Source organism: Notolepis coatsorum (genome assembly GCF_963971535.1).
Source record: "Notolepis coatsorum genome assembly, chromosome: 11".
Lineage (NCBI taxonomy): Eukaryota > Metazoa > Chordata > Actinopteri > Aulopiformes > Paralepididae > Notolepis > Notolepis coatsorum.
In genome coordinates this window covers 89,968,949-89,988,597 of record NC_140175.1, presented here as the reverse complement: position 1 = coordinate 89,988,597, position 19,649 = coordinate 89,968,949, and the positions used below count along the sequence as shown (strand labels likewise).

Genomic DNA, 19,649 nt, shown 5'->3' with positions numbered 1-19,649 from the left:
TAGTTTGGCACTATACCGTCGAGTTGGACGTATTCTATTAAGCTAATAATAGTCTATTTATGTATGGTGCATCGTTCGGTTAGAGTTCTAAAGTTATCAGTACCCCCATCGTTCCTGACGTTATCTGGACGCTTAACCAGGCTGAGCAGACCCCTAGTGGTGCTTGCATCCGAGGAGCTCCGGGCCAAGAGCGACTGGACCTGTATATTGGATTACTCTACCCGGACGACGGCGAGCCTTCCACGGCTTGGATTATGCTTTGTGTGCTTTGATTATTCCATGGATAAAGGCCAACACTGCGGAGTGTTGGAACTACCCCCCGGAGAGGACTCCAGGTGAGACGGCGCTCTACACCAGTGAGGTCGCCTCACGTCTCTCCGTTGTGGACCGGCAGCTACCGTCCACAGAGGGTCCAGCTGTATTCGTCTGCGGACCGAGGTTCTGTGGGCACCGTGTCCAAGACTTTGGATTCTCCCAAGACACCGTCGGCCAGATGGGATACCGCCAGCGGCTTCTCTAACCCCCCCCATCTACTGTCTTACAACCAGCGGGACCCCCCCCCCCTTAGTGTATCCAGCTATAATCATTTAAGTACCATCGCTATCGTTTCCTAAATATTCCAGGTTGTATACTTACTCCCTGCGTAACCAGAGATTGGACATTCAATGTTGATTTACCTACGAATACTCATTTGCCATAAAAGTGCATGTTTCATATTTCAAATCATAAATGTAATTAAGTGAACGTTGTATATACCTTTTGCTATATAAAATATTCGATTTGGTACATTTGTGTGGATTCGTTTTTTTTTTTAAATTCAGATAATGGTTGAAGAAGTGCGTCTTTAGTCGACGGCGAAAGATTGGACGTGATTCGGCTGTCCTAACTGGGGTGGGTAGTTCATTCCACCATTGTGGGGCAAGGACTGAGAATAGGCGACTTCTCTTTGATGACCCTCCCGGAGCTTGGATAGGAGTAGGTCTGAGGCGGCCAGAAGATGCAGAGCGTAGGGGTCTTGAGGGTGTGTAGTTAGAGACCATTGACCGGAGGTAGGCGGGAGCGGTTCCCTTTGCCGCACGGTATGCTAGGTCGAGGGCCTTGAAGCGGATTCGTGCAGCAATGGGGAGCCAGTGCAGGTCCCTAAGAAGTGGGGTGACATGGGCCGACTTCGGTAGGTTTGAGATCAGGCGGGCCGCTGCGTTCTGAATGAGTTGAGTTGAATCATAATACTTATATATTAATAGTAGTTGGGTGAGGGAGAACCGTGTCAATAACAGAGTTGTCTGAGATAACAGCTGTGGTCAGACTAGAGAGGTACAAAGAAGCACTATTTTTTTTTATTATTATTATTATTATTATTATTATTATTATTATTATTATTATTATTATTATTATTATTATTATTATTATTATTATTATTATTATTATTATTATTATTATTATTATTATTATTATTATTATTATTATTATTATTATTATTATTATTGGTATTAACACATCCTGCGCCAAAAACGTCGTACAACGTGATTCAAGTTCATGCTAATTCTGCCATTCCACGGCGTACGACGTTATTGAGATCATATTTCATTTTTTCGCCATGTTATTCATAATTCCTTCACGGAGCCTGGTTTGATGCAGTGGGAGCCTGCACAACTCTGCAACGCTTCAATACTGCCGCCTGGTGGATGATCGGCGAGTTACAACCGGAAATGGATCTCTTGTGATCTCTGTGCACCGGGGAAATGCGTCCGGCACTCACATTATTGTTACGGGACTCTAGACACACATCGTGTATATGGATCGCTGCCATAACTCAATAATCGAGATGATTTGGGCGTTTATTATTATTATACAAACCGGAAATGGATCGAGTCGATCGCCGTCAAATAAGTGGGATCTTTCTCCTCCAGTCTCATCGGCGAACGGTAAGAGGACGCTGACGTCATTTTCAGCGTGTTTGTTTATTATTATTCATGCAAACTGCTCTGATCAATATATCACCCATACTACATAAAGCATTTACTGACGATCACGGAATTATAAACGACCCCCCCCCGCCGGTTCATCCGTGCATGATAAGTCATAACGTTTAGGATCATGTACAGCTGACATTTTTAATATAGCGTGTATCGCCAACAAACGGCAGTTGATAATCTATATATGCGTTTATGCCTATAAATCACGTTCTAGGAATTACTGCAGAAAACGATAAAAACATATTTATATTCTAGACGGTATTTTCGTATGAATCTATGAATGAAAAAGTATAACGTTCCCACATCCTGAACGATAGATAATCGATGTTGAATGGGCCATAGTAATGTCAATTTAGCAATACAATTAAAAAAGTTATAGCCCTGCAAAGAAGGTAAACATCTCCATAGGCTTATACTGGTGGCAGTGATCATACATTGATGGATATAAGCGTGGCAGTTAATGTGTTAATAATAATAATACTAATAATAACAATAACAATAATAATAAACTTTCATACAAGAATTGCAGCCCAAAGTGCTTCACAGCAGTGTCATAACCTTTGAACAATAGATGATATTTCTAATCTGTCAGCTGTTCTATATTGCCCACATAATTGTCTATATCCCATACCCATGTGGTGGCCGGACAAGATTTTTGTAATAATTTCTGTATCAAATATGAAAGATATGAATAATAATAATCATGATAATCATACAGATATTTTATATCATTTGAAAGCCCTAGTTGTTATCTTCAAAATGGTACTATATATATTTACTTTGAGCATTCATTTTCATAATGGAATGTTGATGCTTAGGGCTAAAGATAATGTGCGATTTTGGCCACTTGTAGCGCTCATGTGTCACAATCACGGCCCGGGCCTACCTCTCTCCCCCTCCTTCCGTGCCCTTATATGGGCAGCTTCCTACCAAAGGTCAGTGAATACCACGACCACAACACCAGAGGGAGCTCCACAAATCATGTAAAACCCAGATTCGGCTCAAACAAGGGACTAAACACGTTTCGCAATTATGCCACATCAATGTGGAACGCCTTACCCAAAGCTGTAAAGGAATGTGAATCACTACCCACTTTCAAAACCACTCTCAAAGAACACCTACGGGAGACTGCAATTCGAAACTGGCCCCTGTAAATGTCCTAACCCAACCCCCTCCAATGTACAGTAAATGACCTAACCCAATAATACACAAGACCCTCTTCTTAGAACCAAGTATGGTTTCGTCGATATTCCAATGTACAGTTTTGCTTGTACAGTTGTACAGTTTCCCCCACCCCGCCTAACCAACCCCCCATTGGAGGAGGTTGGGTAGGTGGGGGGGGGGGGGGGGGGACTGTACATTGGAGGTGGTACTCTCTTTTTGTATCACAAACAGTACTGTATTTGCAAATCTGGTATGTCATAAATGTATAGATGTAGCAGTACTGTCTATCTGTATGTCGTGTATGTCATATATGTTATGATGAATTGAAAATGGGGGACCCTGATGTAAACAAGACAAAAGTCTTTCTCTGGTCTGCATCCCCTTAACCCATTCTCTGCCACCACTTTGATCATCCTAAATCATCCTCTGCCAGCGCTATTTGTCTATGGAGATGTTCACCTTCTTTGCAGGGCTATAACTTTTTAAATTGTATTGCTAAATTGACATTACTATGGCCCATTCAACATCAATTATCTATCGTTCAGGATGTAGGAGCGTTTTACTTTTTCATTCACACATTCATACTAAAATACCGTCTAGAGCAGGGGTGGCCAACCCGCGGCTCACGAGCCGCATGCGGCTCTTTGCCCGTCAATGTGCGGCTCTTCCATCCATTAAAAAAATAAATAAAAGATTTTACTTCTTTTTTTTTACTTTTTTTTATTTTTTTTATGTCACTCATTCCATAAGGACGTAGAATAAACATATATATATTTTTTTTCAAATGGTCAATTTGCATGTTCTTGGTATCTGAATCTAGGGACATATATGGATCAGTGTCAGAAATAGTGTGTCTGTTACTAGGCTTGAGTAAATTGTAATGAACCAAAGGAGAATATCAATTCTATTTAATTTTTTTTTTATCTTTGACTGTGAATAACACCATGCTAAAATTGACCAGACCTGAAAAATCGAAGCAAATAAATAAAGGGAAAATGATTAAACAGAAGGTTTTGTAGATATAGTACTGAATTCTGCCATCTTTTTTATAATGTAAATTTCTCCACCATTTTTCATCGTATTGCAACACCGTTTTTTGCAAGACGTTCACAGAAAGGTAGAGAAACTAACTGCGTTCTGTTTTATGGCAATAACGTTCAGGTTTGTGGGAGATAATCCCAAAAAAGAAGAGAAATAAAAAAGTAAATCCAGAAGTCAGATGATTGACAGGGGCTGGTGTGAGCTGGGTAGGGTAGTTTTTCAAAATTCGAAAGCCCTGAGTCTCTTCCTTCAAAAGAATACACTCACTTTTGGCTGTGCCACTTCCTCCTGTCAATATGCGTCGGTTTCCAACTCAATGCCCTTAGATTTCTATAATCTTATATTTCACTAATAACAGTTAAAATAATTGGTAAACAAACGTAATGCTGAAAATATACACTTTTACTGTATATCTCGGGCTTAAGAGGTTAACCCTGTGAGGCCCAAATTAAAAAGACATTAGCAACTTCAGAGGCCAGAGGGTGGGACATATAAACACATTTACTATCAAATAGCATTGTGAGGCTGAACAACAGGACCACTTGACTATACATGTGCTTAACATTTTTTAAATGGCTAAAAGTGATTTTGTAATTTTGCAACCGTGGGTCTTACAGGGTACTTTTTACCCTGTGAGGCCCAAATAAAAAAGACATTAGCAACTTCAGAGGCCAGAGGGTGAGACCTATAAACACATGAAGGGTGCCGTGACTGAAAAAAAAGTTGAGAAACGCTGGTATATGGTGTGGCTCTTTGTGGTACAACAGTCATTTTTGTGGCTCTTAGTCTCTGACTGGTTGGCCACCCCTGGTCTAGAGTATAAATATGTTTTTATCGTTTTCTGCAGTATTTCATAGAATGTGAGATATAGGCATAAATGCATAGATTATCAAATGCAGTTTGATACCGATCAACGTTATATAAAAAATTTCAACTGTACATGGTCCTAAACGTCATGACTGATCATCTGCGGGTGAACGGAGGGGACGGGGGGTCGTTTATAATTCAATGACCGACGTTAAATGATTGATGTAGTATGGGTGATATATTGATCAGAGCAGTTTGTATCGAAAATGATAAAGAAAAACGCTGAAACTCACCCCAGTCTCCTCGTAGCGTTGGGCGATGAGAGTGGAGCAAACAGATCCCAATTATGGGATGTTGATCGATGCGATCCATTTCCGGTTTGTATATTACTAATACATGTCCAAATCATGTTGATTATTGAGTTATGGCAAAGATCCATATCGACGGTGTCTGTATTGAGCCCCGGGACGATAAGCGAGTGGCCGGACGAAAATAGGGGAAGGACCGAGCTCCAATGGCCACTTCCGGTTTGGCAACTCGCCGATCGGCCACCAGGTGGCGGTATTGAAGCGTTGCAGAGTTGTGATGGCTCAGACAGCATCAGCCAAGACTCCGTGGGTGAAATATGAATACCATGACGAAAATATGAAATATTGATCTCAAAAACGCCTTACGGAGTTATTGGCAGACAACGCATGGCGGAGAAACCCGCCTTAACACGTGATTGGCGGAGAATGGGTTAACAATTGTGTGTATTGAGCTGTACTGTACTGTACCCATTCTGCAATCTGTTAATAAAGTTTTCAATCAATCAATCAAAGCATTCACACGCTGTCAACTGGCATCAATCGGCGCAGCTGAGAGTGATCCGCTCATCAGCAGCCTCGATATACACTCTACGGATCCTGCCACTCATCGTCCGAGTGTTGCTAAACCTACCTAGGACCGAGGACGTACCCTACCTTGCTGCTCTGTTCTAAATTGCCTGCCTTGCTCTAACGTTTGTTCTCCCTGTGCCCAGGACCACCCGCTGCCGGCCTACACTGTCTATCGAGACGCCGCCCACCCGGACGTTCCTGTGGAGAACAAGGAGTGCTCCTGCTCGCACTATCAAACATTCTGTGTTGTTTATCTTGCCGCATGGTACCTATTGCTCGAAAAGGAATAAACTGTTTAGGGAACTGGTCCTTTGGTTTAGGGTATTGGGTTTTGTGTTTTAGCAATCGTGAAAAACTGTAAGCAAGAAAACACAAAGGGGTAACAAGGTGGTATTCCCTTACCGATATAGACCACGTCTACGATGGCAGGGTCGGAGAAGTTGCTGCCCAGGGCGTTGGTGGCCACCACCGTGATGTTGTAGTTGATCCACAGGGATGTGTCATTTTTATTGAAGAAACATGAGTTCTTCCCTGCCGTGTGGTAGTCTGGACATTCATACACCCTCTCAGAGCTGAGCGAGAGAGAGAGAGAGAGAGAGAGAGAGAGAGAGAGAGAGAGAGAGAGAGAGAGAGAGAGAGAGAGAGAGAGAGAGAGAGAGAGAGAGAGAGAGAGAGAGAGAGAGAAGGAGATTCTACAATGGACTGAATGGTTGACAGCATATAGTGCACTATATGAAGTGTTGAAGATGTTAAAGGTGTTTAATATATGAAGATCTTAAAGGTGTTTAATATATGAAGATCTTAAAGGTGTTTAATATTTAACCCAGTGTTGATGAACCTTCCCAGTGTGACTGATGTTAAAGGTGTGTATTATATTTAGATTTAGATTACTGGATTATTAGATTATATATTGCATATATTTAGCATTTCTTTTTTTTCCAGACTATACATTCGATTAGATTTAGATTATATATTGTAACTATTATTGTAGGGCGAATATAACTGAGAGGGCATACATACCCTCATCTCGCACCTTGTTGACCATTATGCACATGTCCAGAGTTAATTATGTTATGTTAAGCATATTGATTTGTTATATTGTTTACACTGCTTTTTACCTCCCCTCCCCCCTCCCCCATGCTGCTATGATGCCTGAATTTCCCCAAGCGGATCAATAAAGTAATATCTTATCTTATTTAACCCAGTATTGATGAACCTTCTCAGTGTGACTAATGTTAAAGGTGTGTGTTATATTTAACCCAGCGTTGATGAACCTTCTCAGTGTGACTAATGTTAAAGGTGTGTGTTATATACAGTGTATAACCCAGTGACATCATGCTGTGTGCACCAGTATACTGCTGGCCTTGTATATTTTCACAACAATATGCTCTAGCCACAGTAGTCACGCCTCTCCTCCTGGCCCTAAACAAGACCTGAAAAGACTTGTCTGTAAGTAGGCTTGACTTCCGAATCAAATTCATGAAATGGAACTTGTGAATTAAATGGGGGGGGGGGCGGTGGGCGGGGGCGCCATTAGATGAATGGACGAACAGACAAGAGGGATGTAGGGAGACCACTGACATTTCCTTGCGGTAATAGAGGGCGTAGGTGGTGGGCAGACCCCCGTCAGACCCCGGCTCCCACCAGCAGGTGAAGGTCTCCTTTTCTGGGGAGCGGCAGCTGGTCAGCTTGGGCTTCCCTGGAGGGGTGTAGTCTAAAGACAGAGACAGCACAAGGAGAGGAAATGTGACTTTGTTGTGTTTTTTTATACTGTGATATTCCTTCGTACATTGTGTTGTTTTTATCCTGACTGCAAGTCAAGGTTCCCATCTGGGATGATGAAGTGAGGTGAACAGTTAACAGTTACAGTATTACAAGTTCTTATTTGTCGTGTCGACAAGGTAGAACGAGGCAATACACAGTCCACAGTATTACTGTGTTTATATCAGGGTGGGTGGCTTGGGCCCCGTTCCCCGTACCTGGATAACTGAGTTAGCCGGATAACTTTAACTGGATAACTGAGTTAGCCGGACTTTCCGGTTCCCCGTACCTGGATTTTCCAAATCACCATGACAACAGATCCAAAAGTTTGAGCCTGGTCGAAAGCAGAGTTTAAGTTCAAGTTAGCCTGAACCATCGCCACGCCCCCGCAAAGAAGTGACAGCCCGTTTCCTGAAATTATTCCCACAGTCTACGATCTGCATTATACCATTCTGAATTACGTTTTTGTGCTCCATTCTTCCAGAGGGGGCTTTTGAAATGTAAAATAGACCCAAAATGCTGATACTAAATTCACTTTGTCCTAAATAATGCACGTTATATATACCGTGGCGCTCGCTCGTGCGATGTACACATTATGTGGTTATTTTAATTGTAACTGGGATTAAGATGTCTGATGAGATGCGCTGTTTGACGGATTTGAGAAATTGAATGAGCCGTTGACGTCACATTAATGAATGAGGATAAAGAGATAAAACTTCCTTCAAAACAAAGAATATTCTAAACACGGGTCTCTCGTTCATTAATGTATAAACAATGAATTTATCCCATCTGGCACAGTGGCTCAGCGGTAGTGCTCAATCCTGGCAACCCGGCGACCGGTGTTCGAATCCCCGTCTTTCCAATATAAATTTTTGGAATATAATATTAATGATTATACGCAAAGGTAGCATAGTTTTAAGTTAAAATATTATAAATCTACATGCATTGAGGATGTCATTCTTTATATAGCTCTCAACGTGCACCAAATTGAATTATTCCTATATTGCAAAAAGAAGGAGACAACTGGGTGTCAAACCCCGGTCGTCTGCATGAAAGTCAGAAGAACAACCCGTTAGACCACAGAGAAGATAAGTAAAAGATCGACCATACATCAATCAATGGGTAAGGGAGCCGTATCGTTATTCTGTATGACAGTTTTACTAATTATTTTCGCTAGCAAGATCTCATTTGATTATTCAATCCAGCAGGCAAGTTTAAAGAAATATAATCTGATTGATTGAGGTAATGAGGGACTTGAAATTAGCCTATAGATAACGCATTTAACTTGTCGGCGAGGCGATTGAGCCGTACTGCAATATGTTAATAAAGTTCTAAATCAATTAATCAATCAATGCCGCTAGAGAATCAGATTCTCTGCTATCGATACGTGCTGGCTTTTCAACTGAAGCGGCCGCGCGCATTTAGCCTGGGTCGCAAGTCTGGCTTGAGTTAACGAGACTGAATCCACCTTCGAGGAACAGGAAAATCCCGGCTTCAAACATCGGGTTAACTGAAGCTGGATAATGACATCTTGATCGACTTAGTTGAACCAGGTACAAGAAACAGGGCCCTGGTCTAGTGGTGAGTGCACCCCCCCCCCCCCCAAAAACATTGTTAGTTCAACCTCTGGTCACACTGTTTTGCACAGTTTCTTTTAACCTTCGCAGACGAAACATAAATATATTACATATACAAATACAAAACCTCCTATCTGCAAAATGTTGGATTTTCTGATTTCACTTTAGACGGTGATACACCTCCTATCTGCACCTATTCAGTCTGTCTGCAAGTTATTTTACAAAAGCCAAAAGCGGTGTATTGTATTGGGTATCCTTAAAAAAAATTGCATTCTGCAAGAAAACAACACACTTTTTTCACAAAAAGTGAAATCTTCAGATAGGAGGTTTTGCGTTTCAGTCATCGATATACAATTATGTAAATATATTACGTATAGCTATAACATAACACACATTATGTACCGGGTCCTGACTGGTGAACTGTGTTTTCTGTCTAATCTCGTAAGAACGTCCAGACGGTGGGGTGTGACTTACCTGCTCCCTGGGTCGACCCCGCTAGGACTAGCGACAGCATCAACATGGCCGCCCCCGCAGCTCTCCACATCATGGCACCACAAAGCCTTGACTGTCAAATGTTGTAGCTCTGGGGGGGGGGGGGGGGGGGGGGGGGGACACAAAACACAGACGGTGAGGGTGGGGGTGGGCAGGTCGGTTTCACCCACCCGTATTGCCAACTAGTCATGTGCAAGAAAAGCGTTTGGTGGCGCCGGCGGTGGCAGTGAGATGTTGCTTGTGTCTTGTGTTGGGTGACAACATGGCATGCTGGGGGCAAAACAACTCGTTAGCTTGAGAGTGTGAAAGACAATGGGGATCCATTTTTAAATACAGCACATTTTGAATGGTTGGGGCTAGAATAGGTCAAAGAAGTTAAGTCAGGTTAATCCACCGCTCTTTATGACGTATTATCATGCCAGCTAGGGTACTTCACTTTTACTCTTACCCATAGTATATATATTCAAATTCAAATTCTTTATTGCCTATATTTATTGTAACATATAATATAACCGTTAGGGCACACAGTGCCTCATCTGCACCTTTGTTTACACTGTTTCTTTTTCTCATATTTTTTTTTATTTTATATTCAGATCAAATTTTATTGCCTATATTTATGTCTTTCTACTATTACCCTGCCCATACCTGTACCTCCCCTCTCCCATGCTGCTGTGATGCCCGGATTTCCCCAAATGGATCAATAAAGGAATATCTTATCTTATCTCATCTTAGATAGATAAGATAAACCTCCAAAAACACCAACCTCGTCGTCATAACAACCTCCTCTCAGCAGGAGACTTGGTTGGACTATGTTTTGTTTACATTGAAAAATTACAAAATGGTTCACTATCTCCATTGCATGGTCAGGTCAGCTAATTAATAGGTAACAAAGGTCCTGGGCTCAGAGCTATAGCCGCAGATAACGGATGTGAATTATGCTCAGTGAAGAAGGAAAAAAAACTCTTGATCCACTGACAGCCAATCGCCTGAAAATGTGTGAATGCCTATGAGTTTGTACCCAATAAAAAAAGAAAAAGAAACCAGCTGTAAACTGTCCCTGCCAAAAAGAGACATGAGCTTGGCTTGAGCTTGACCGGCTCAGGATGGAAATACTACCTCCCACTCATGTATGTTTTGCCCTCTGACAGCAACACTACGCTGCACAGTTTTCTTGTAAAAAGGAGGTATACCGTCTCCCTTGCTTACGACGAGAGCTACCATCATTTCAGTGTCAGCTGCTGTTAACTACGCGTGGACAGTTTTGATATAAATCGAAATAAGGACGAATACTGGCTGCATTATCAATCACTGGGCTGATAAATGTATGCAACTGGATTATTTCTTTGTTTGTTCGTTTTGTTAGTCCCCATCAGTCCCCGCCAGACTCGACACCGAGCTCAGGGAACTAGGAGTCAACCCCAGTCTGTGTGACTGGATCCTGGACTTCCTGTCTGATCTACGCCAGGTGGTGAGGATGGGCGCTCACACCTCCGCCCCCCCTGACTCTCTGCCCTCCAGGGCTGCGTCCTGAGCTCTCTCCTCTGCTCACTGTACACCCATGACTGCGTAGCCACGCACAGCTCCAACACTGTGATTAAATTCGAGAAGGAGAACAACCTCTCTCTCAATGTGGACAAAATCAAAGAGCTGGTCATAGACTACAGGAGAAAGGGAGAGAAGCTGGACCGCTCGACGGCATAGGCGGAGTTTGAACTTGACGCCAGGGGGTGCGACTGCTTGGCGAACTATACCCGCGCGCACGCGCATCGGGCGCGCGCGATTTTTTTTGACCTTTATTTTATTATTTTAGCGTTTTTACAATGCCCTAACCCCTAATTTTTTATTTTATTTAGGTAGTACAGCAGCACACACACACACTCACACACACAGCACTACGGGGGATCATTTTTAACTGACTTAGGCTCTAATTATTATTATTCATAGAGACTCTCGAGCAATAATAATTATTACAGCCTCCATTTTTCGTGGACGAAAAATATACCAGGCTATAGATATCAATTTTCCCGAAATAACGCTACCTGCCTCGACAAAATTCGTGCATTGGTTATCCAGATACATTAATTATCATCTCAGAATAAGTGGCTTTGTATCGCGCTGCTGCTGCTGCTGCTGGCCGCGCGTTGCCGTTAACCCTTTCACTGCCACACTACAGAAGGTTCGCCTTATAATGTGACATGATTACTACTATAAAATGAATGTATTGTAAAACAAAACATAATAGAATTCAGATTTGTTTCTCACAATTATTATAATTTTATTAAAATAAAAATAATCTTGATTTAAAAAAAAAAAGAAAAAAAAAAAGAAGGCAATTTCACCCCCGGCCACCAGGGGGTGCAATGCACCCCCTGAACCCCCATAAACTCCGCCCATGCTCGACGGGGTGGTAATGTTGAGTATTCGATTTTTGTGGCGACAGATATACTTACATACAGTACAAACATACAGACAAACACTATTCTAGATGGCTTCAGCGCCACACTGTAAAAAATTTTTTATAAAAAAAAGCATAAAGGAAATAAAAGATGAATTTAAGATGTAACCCAACATTCCAATGAATCACAACGGCCACTGGCCAATGAGAGCCATGAGATGGGAAAAACCCCAGAAAAACTCACATCTGAAAGGGTAACGTTGATAAAAATAATAAAAAAGAAGAAATAAAAAAACATAAAATAGAAGTTCATCGGTTCACGGTTATACCAAGGATAAAAAACAACAACATCTCTTTCTCTCTCTCCGTTCCTCTGTGTCTCTCTGTGTCTCTCTGTGTCTCTCTGTGTCTCTCTCTCTCTCTCTCTCTCTCTCTCTCTCTCTCTCTCTCTCTCTCTCTCTCTCTCTCTCTCTCTCCGTTTCTCTGTGTCTCTCTCCCTCTCCCAGCTGGTTCGCGGAGCATACGGTGACCGGTTATGTAATGTGAGCGAGGGCTTATGTCATAACAGCGGTACACACACACACACACACACACACACACACACACACACACACACACACACACACACACACACACACACACACACACACACACACGCACACGCACACGCACACACACACAGTGGGACGCCTGCTTGACCCACTCCCAGCTGCAGCTCAGGCCGGCACTCTCGCCATGACTCGGGAATCTGTGCTCGAGTGCAGATGATGTTTGGGTCACACTCTGACCTCTGACCCCAGGAGGTAATACAGAGGTTAAACAGAAGGAAGTAACAGCTCTCAAAGCAATCCAACAGAAAATCTCCTCTCTAGCCGTCAATTGGGGTCTAGGGAGATTGAGCAGTTTCTCATCAGCACTCCTGACCTTTGACCCGCTCCAGTTCATCAAGTGGCCAGGGAAGCAGCTGGTATCACAGAGTGCAGATGTAGCCGGGCTCGCTTTGCCATCTCTGCGTTGTGTTAAAGTTCGACCCCTGTTAAGGGATTGTCCCGAGTGAGTCTCGAACCCTGGTCTCCACATCGCAGACCACTATACCAAGAGGTGAATTCACCCCTTGCCCTTGGTGACGTGTCTGCATACCTTTTATTGGTGGATGAGTTTACTTGCAGTACCGCTACGCGCCACAGTCACTTTTGTGACTGTGGATATACTTACAGACCTCCGTTACACAGATACTTACTTACTTACTTACTTACTTACTTACTTACTTACTTACTTACTTACTTACTTACTTACTTACTTACTTACTTACTTACTTACTTACTTACTTACTTACTTACTTACTTACAACCGAGAGTCTAGATGTTTACTTCTTCATCAGAAAGGGGTCAAGGATTTGCAGAGGAATGCTGATGTCCCGCTTGCAAATAATGACCGCATCTCTTCCCTCCACTCTCTAAAGATACTTACATCCTTTTTTTTCTTTTTTTTTTAAGACTTTGCTCTTTGACTAATTTGTCCTGACCTAACCCGCCTCCTCTCCCCACCAAACCCCTACCCTTTACCATTAGTTAAACCAGACAGTTGGAAGCTAGATAGATTATAATGATCTAATCTCTGTAAACACAGGCTGTATGTGTGTGTGTGTGTGTGTGTGTGTGTGTGTGTGTGTGTGTGTGTGTGTGTGTGTGTGTGTGTGTGTGTGTGTGTGTGTGTGTGTGTGTGTGTGTGTGTGTTGGATAATCTTTTAGTAATACTTTTAGTCTTCATATTTGGAAGCCTGGGTCATGTTCATAAGTTGGGTGTTAGAGGCCTTCAGATGGCCGGTCTTTCGAAGAGAAGAGCCAAACAATTAGCAAGATATTGCTCAGTGTCAGCAATTATTGGCAGCCGTGCAATTTGGAGAAGACGCTGCTATCTGTATCCATGAGCTGTGTGTTGATTGTCAGGTTCATCATCCATGTTTGTGTGTAACTTTGGTTGCCATTGTCAATTTGGGCATGAATGTATCAGAATAACCCACAATGTACAAGTGCACTGATAATATTTGTGTCCTTTAAACATTGTCTTTATGTGGACATAAATAAATATTCTAAATGTGTGTGTGTGTGTGTGTGTGTGTGTGTGTGTGTGTGTGTGTGTGTGTGTGTGTGTGTGTGTGTGTGTGTGTGTGTTGGATAATCTTCATATATATATATATTTTTTTTCTCTCCTTCATATCATTTTCCAGAGCAATTTCAAATTCCCATTTCATTCTATGTGCAAAAGCCTTTGTAAAAGATAAGGACTCAAGAGACTCATGGGTGGACACACATACTGTAGGCCTACTGCCACTCCATCCTTATTGACCAATAATAACACCTTCTATTGTACTGTATGTCACTGGGGGAGAACCACTGATATGAACGCTCTCAAAGAGCACCTACGGGTGGCTGCAATTAGAAACTGGCCCCGGTAAATGTCAAAATCCCCCCACCCCCACCCCATACAACCCCCTCTAATGTACATTTTCTTCCCCTTCTGATTTCAAATTTTTTATGATGTTCTCTCCTCTCTTTCTTACATAGTACCGTATATTTGTATTTCCTTAGATGATCTGCAGTGATGTTTGGATGACTCTACATGGGAGATATTTCATAGAAGGTATGTGAACCTGATATCTGAATGGGCATTCAAATGTCAGACAAGTGAACAATGCAAAAAACTAGAAGGATGTACTCAGTAGAGTGCAGACGTCCGCCAAGGCCTAACAATCTCCCCACTTTGCCCTTATGTAATGGGGAAGCCTGTGGGTATGTCCACAGTCACGGAAACAGGTGTGTTGACGAGTGACTGTGGCAGTGCGGGCTGGTAAATTAAACTCACTTCCCCATAACAGGGTTAACAGACGCATAGGTACGGTAGTTAGGAGTGAATTCACTTCTTAGTGCAGCGGCCTGTGTCGTCGCCCGCGGACGCGGGAGCCCCCTGTTCGACTCCCCCTCGGGACATTCTCATTTAACATCAAACACAACGCAGACCCAATATGATCCGTCACACTTACATGCAACATTTTACTGGGTAGATTGCAGAAACAAGAGTTGCTGATATTGCCAGTCCATGGTCCATATGGTGGCACTAGAGGAAAGGTCACGGGGTCACCAAAATCAACTGGCTTCTCTTCCGCTCGCGGTCATGAATATTCACCACGAATTTCGCGACCATACGACTAACAGCTCAGGAGATGCGCTCGTGTGAAAATGTAAAACTTGGCCTGATGGGGGCTCTAGAGGAAAGGTCACAGGGTCACCAAAATCAAGAAATGTCTTCCTGCCTGGCTTTGCCTTGGCATATGTAATGATTGAGAGTTGAGAGTTTTTAAATATTTGTTTTAATAAAATGCAGAAAAATAAATGAATACCCCATCCATGGACATTTAAGTCAATAAAAGGCAGATAACAATCTATACAACAATCTATTTTTGTGACTGGAACATAATTCCAGGCTTTATTTTTTATTTTTTTCAATGTTACTCTACATCAGCGGGTCACATTGTATTGACTTGTTGTATTGTATTGTGTGTGCGTGTGCGTGTGCGTGTGCGTGTGCGTGTGTGTGTGTGTGTGTGTGTGTGTGTGTGTGTGTGTAAGATTCTTGCATAACAAGGACTTCATATTGATCAGGGAAGCAACAATTATGATTGGAGGATCAAGAAAAGAGGGCTGGGATTTAAATAGTTCCATTGAAACAATTCCAAATAATAATACTGAATATACCTACTTCGGTTTGGGAGAGGGAGGTAAGGGGTTTTAGATTGTGTGTTGTGAAGTTTAGACTTCAGAGAGGGAGAGTAAAGTACAGAAAAAAAGGTACCGTTGGGTACCGGTATCGATTCCCAGGTAAAAAGAAACATTATCAGGCTCGGTGTCCGGAACAGACCCACCACGTATCCAGATGCAAGCCGCATTTTACAATAAACCTCTGTGAGGCTGCTTAAAAATTATAATAATTATAATCGCAAATTTAATCGCAATCGCAATATCTGTCAGAAAAATCGCAATTAGATTATTTCCCAAAATCGTGCAGCCCTAATATATATATCTATCCACATCTGTCTGTACTTACCTGCATATAATCCTTTTACATAATCTGTAGATACTATATCTATATCTGTACATATCCCTCAGCTATTTTTACTACCATGGTGATGTTAAGCTGAGTAGTGCAGTGGAAGCGTGCTGGGCCCATAACCCAGAGGTCGATGGGTTGAAACCATCCTCTGCTAAGCATTATTTCTAATCTAATCTAATCTAATCTAATCTAATCTAATTCCAGCACACATACTAAACACAGAGGAATTTAAATAAGAGAAATACATTTATTTGATTTCATTCTCTCCACCGTTTAGCCACAGAGAGAGGTGTAAGAAACCCAGGCTTAACTCTGGGGTGTCTTTCCTGTCTAAATAAGGCCATCTTTGTGTGAGCCAAAATATGCAGCAAGGCTTGTCAGAATTGTCACTTTAAACATACAGTATACTCCTGGATGGGCCACGTTGACTCACTATTTTGTATTTGGTAGATATATGTCGATACTGTGTCAATTGTTGTCAGTGTGTCCCTAGAAACAATGGGCCTCATTCATGAAGCGATATAAGAACAGATTTCGTTCTTAACTAGCATTTCCTCTTATTTTGTTCTTACCTGGGATTCAGCAATGTTTTCTTATTGTTGCTTTTCTCTCAGGCAAGACCAAATTCTAAGAGTGGTCGAGAGCAAGATAAGAAAATCTTACCCAGATGAGAAACATTTAAAAAAGCCTACCATTCCTAATAATAATAATAATAATAATACATCAGATTTATATAGCGCTTTTCCTAATGCTCAAAGTCACTTTACAAAACAAACAATACAATACAATACAGTTTTAGTAGATACAATAAAAAAAATATATAAAAAGGTGAGAGAGGAAGGAGTTCATGGGTTGAAAGCAAACCATTGGTCAATTGCCCCCAAATACCCCCAAATACGACTTTATAAACCCAGAACTTTTCAATAATAATAATTATTATTATAACTTATTGCGTGCAGTCTTCTTCTGAAATGGATTATATATTGCTGTTAGAACAGTTAGATGCTGGCTGCCCAGGTGTACGAATAGAACGCATATTTACAACATCTCCTCTCCTCTCCTCTCTTCTCTTCTCTTCTCTTCTCTTCTCTTCTCTGCTCCTACGAGTTCTGAGCAAATTCTGGGTTTTATCCACAGGGACCTTTCAGAGAGAGATGACAGGTAACAGATCCAGTATTTCCCAACCTACTGCGCGATTGGTTCTTGACAAGTGCGCAGTTGTTCCCAGGGACCAAACTTAACTTTTTGACTTACCAGCCATTTGGCTGGTAGATTTTAAAAACTACCAGCCAGGCAGAATTTTTACCAGCCAAAAATTATAAATAGCTTTTTAGTATATTGCCATGTGTTATTATTACTATAATACTCTCATATGCTATTTTCAATTAATATCATAAACAACATAAGGAATATTAGCATAATTTTGAGTGGACTGAAGGAATGAGTCAGTGTTAATAGTTTTAAATGCAAATAATTTATTGAAACATAGAAGTGGGGTCGGGACACATCATATTATGTTATGATGAATTGAAAATGGGGGACCCTGATGTAAACAAGACAAGACTTGCTCTGGTCTGCATCCCCTTAACAATTGTATGTATTGAGCTGTACTGTACTGTACCCATTCTGCAATTTGTTAATAAACTTTTCAATCAATCAATCAATCAATCAATCACACACACTGTTTCAACTCACCACCCCCGCATCATATTGTAGTCTAGTCTGTCTTCAAACTTCCACTCCTCTCGAAACTTTTTTATATTTGAATATCAACATTATCTGTCCATCCTCAGTAATCCTCAGCAGGGGTGTAAAGTACTTGAGTAATTGTACTTCGTTACAATACTTAAGTACTGTTTTGGGGGATTTGTACTTTACTCAAGTATTATTAGGTTTGTATACTTTGTACTTTTACTCCATTACATTTCAGAGAAAAAAAACATACTTTTTACTCCTTACATTTAAAATGCAGACCTACAAAGTACAAATCTCACAGGTCCAACCATTTTATTTAGTATATTTTAATTGTTTATCTGGCCGAACTAACGTTAACGTTATTAATCCTGCGACCGCAGGTAAACAGCCAATCAAATCCCCATCAATGGAACATGAACCCACCCATACCCATGCTGATTGGTCGTTGTGCAACACTAGAAAGCGGGGATCTTTGATTAAACACCTGCTATCAGAAGAATAGACAATCAGATCCGCAATATGCGGTGGTTAATATTGTGATATTATTCAGGGTACTCCAGTATTCTGTCTTTAATATTGTGATATTATTCAAGGTACTCCAGTATTCTGTCTTTAATATTGTGATATTATTCAGGGTACTCCAGTATTCTGCCTTTAATATTGTGATATTATTCAAGATAATCCAGTATGCTGTGGTTAATATTGTGATATTATTCAGGATACACCATTCTGTTTTTAATATTGTGATATTATTCATGCTGTAATGTGAATGCCGTCCATGTTAGTTTACCTTCAATGGAGAAGTGCATTAAATAATTTTAACCTGTTCCACCCGATGGGGTTGGTACCGACCCAAAAATGGCATATATAAAATAAATCTATATTTTTCAGTGTTGCATATTTTTTGCGATTTTTTAATCAAACGTTTTCAAGTATTAACATCACTAACATGTCACAAAAGCATGTAGAATGTATATTATCATCAATACATTAGTTTAGCAATAGGTTAAAAGTGCCATTAGATAGTTTTAACTTCTCGATTTGCTGAAGTCTATTACAAGACGGCGACCATTTTGGAAAATTTGAATTATGGGAGTTTGTAGTTTTTTGTGGCCATTTTGTCGAGGGGATGCATAGCTGTGGATCAGCGTTGGAATTATTCCGAACTACACTTCCTGTCAGATACTGTGGGGGTTCAAAGTTCAGCGTTCTGAATGAATTATTTCAATAACCGTTATTATTCGGGATAATAAGCCACAAAAGGTAAAGTTTTTGACAATTATTGAAACGCAGTTAGTTTCTCCTCCCTATTGTTAGCATGTAGCAACAATTAGATCGGAAATTAGTTTCAAAATGGTTGCACTGTGGTGAAAATAAAAAGGTACAGTAAATTACAGTAGATATCATTATCTGTTCTTATGCACGCCTGGTGATACTAAATCCAAATTGAACTCGGGCATTTGAAAGATAATATATGTATATATATATAAATGTGCGAATTGGCTATAATAAGGTAATTTATAAGCATCATATTCTATATTCTATAATAATATTTCAAATTGCATCGGTCCGGATGGGAGAATTCAGTACTGTATCTACAGAACCTTCTGTTTAATCATCTTCCCTTTATTAATTTCCTTAGACATTTTTTACACATGATCTCAAGAAGGTACTGAACAAGATCAGTGGCAGTTCTTTAAGTTTGGTCATTATTACCATGGTGTTATTCACGGTCAAAGATTCAAAGAAAAAT

The 19,649-nt window shown here is 41.1% G+C and overlaps 1 protein-coding gene across 1 annotated transcript in view; it reads right to left on the bottom strand.

The window, feature by feature from the left end:
• The window catches only part of prlra (prolactin receptor a), a 78,262-nt gene that overhangs the window by 18,408 nt on the left and 40,205 nt on the right, over positions 1-19,649 (bottom strand). The window contains exons 2-4 of the mRNA XM_084324269.1: positions 9,679-9,787; positions 7,448-7,580; positions 6,269-6,438 (exon numbers count right to left, since the gene is read on the bottom strand). Coding sequence (XP_084180395.1) covers positions 6,269-6,438; positions 7,448-7,580; positions 9,679-9,751 — 376 coding nt within the window. The 5' untranslated portion in view covers positions 9,752-9,787. The remainder of the gene's footprint in view (positions 1-6,268; positions 6,439-7,447; positions 7,581-9,678; positions 9,788-19,649) is intronic.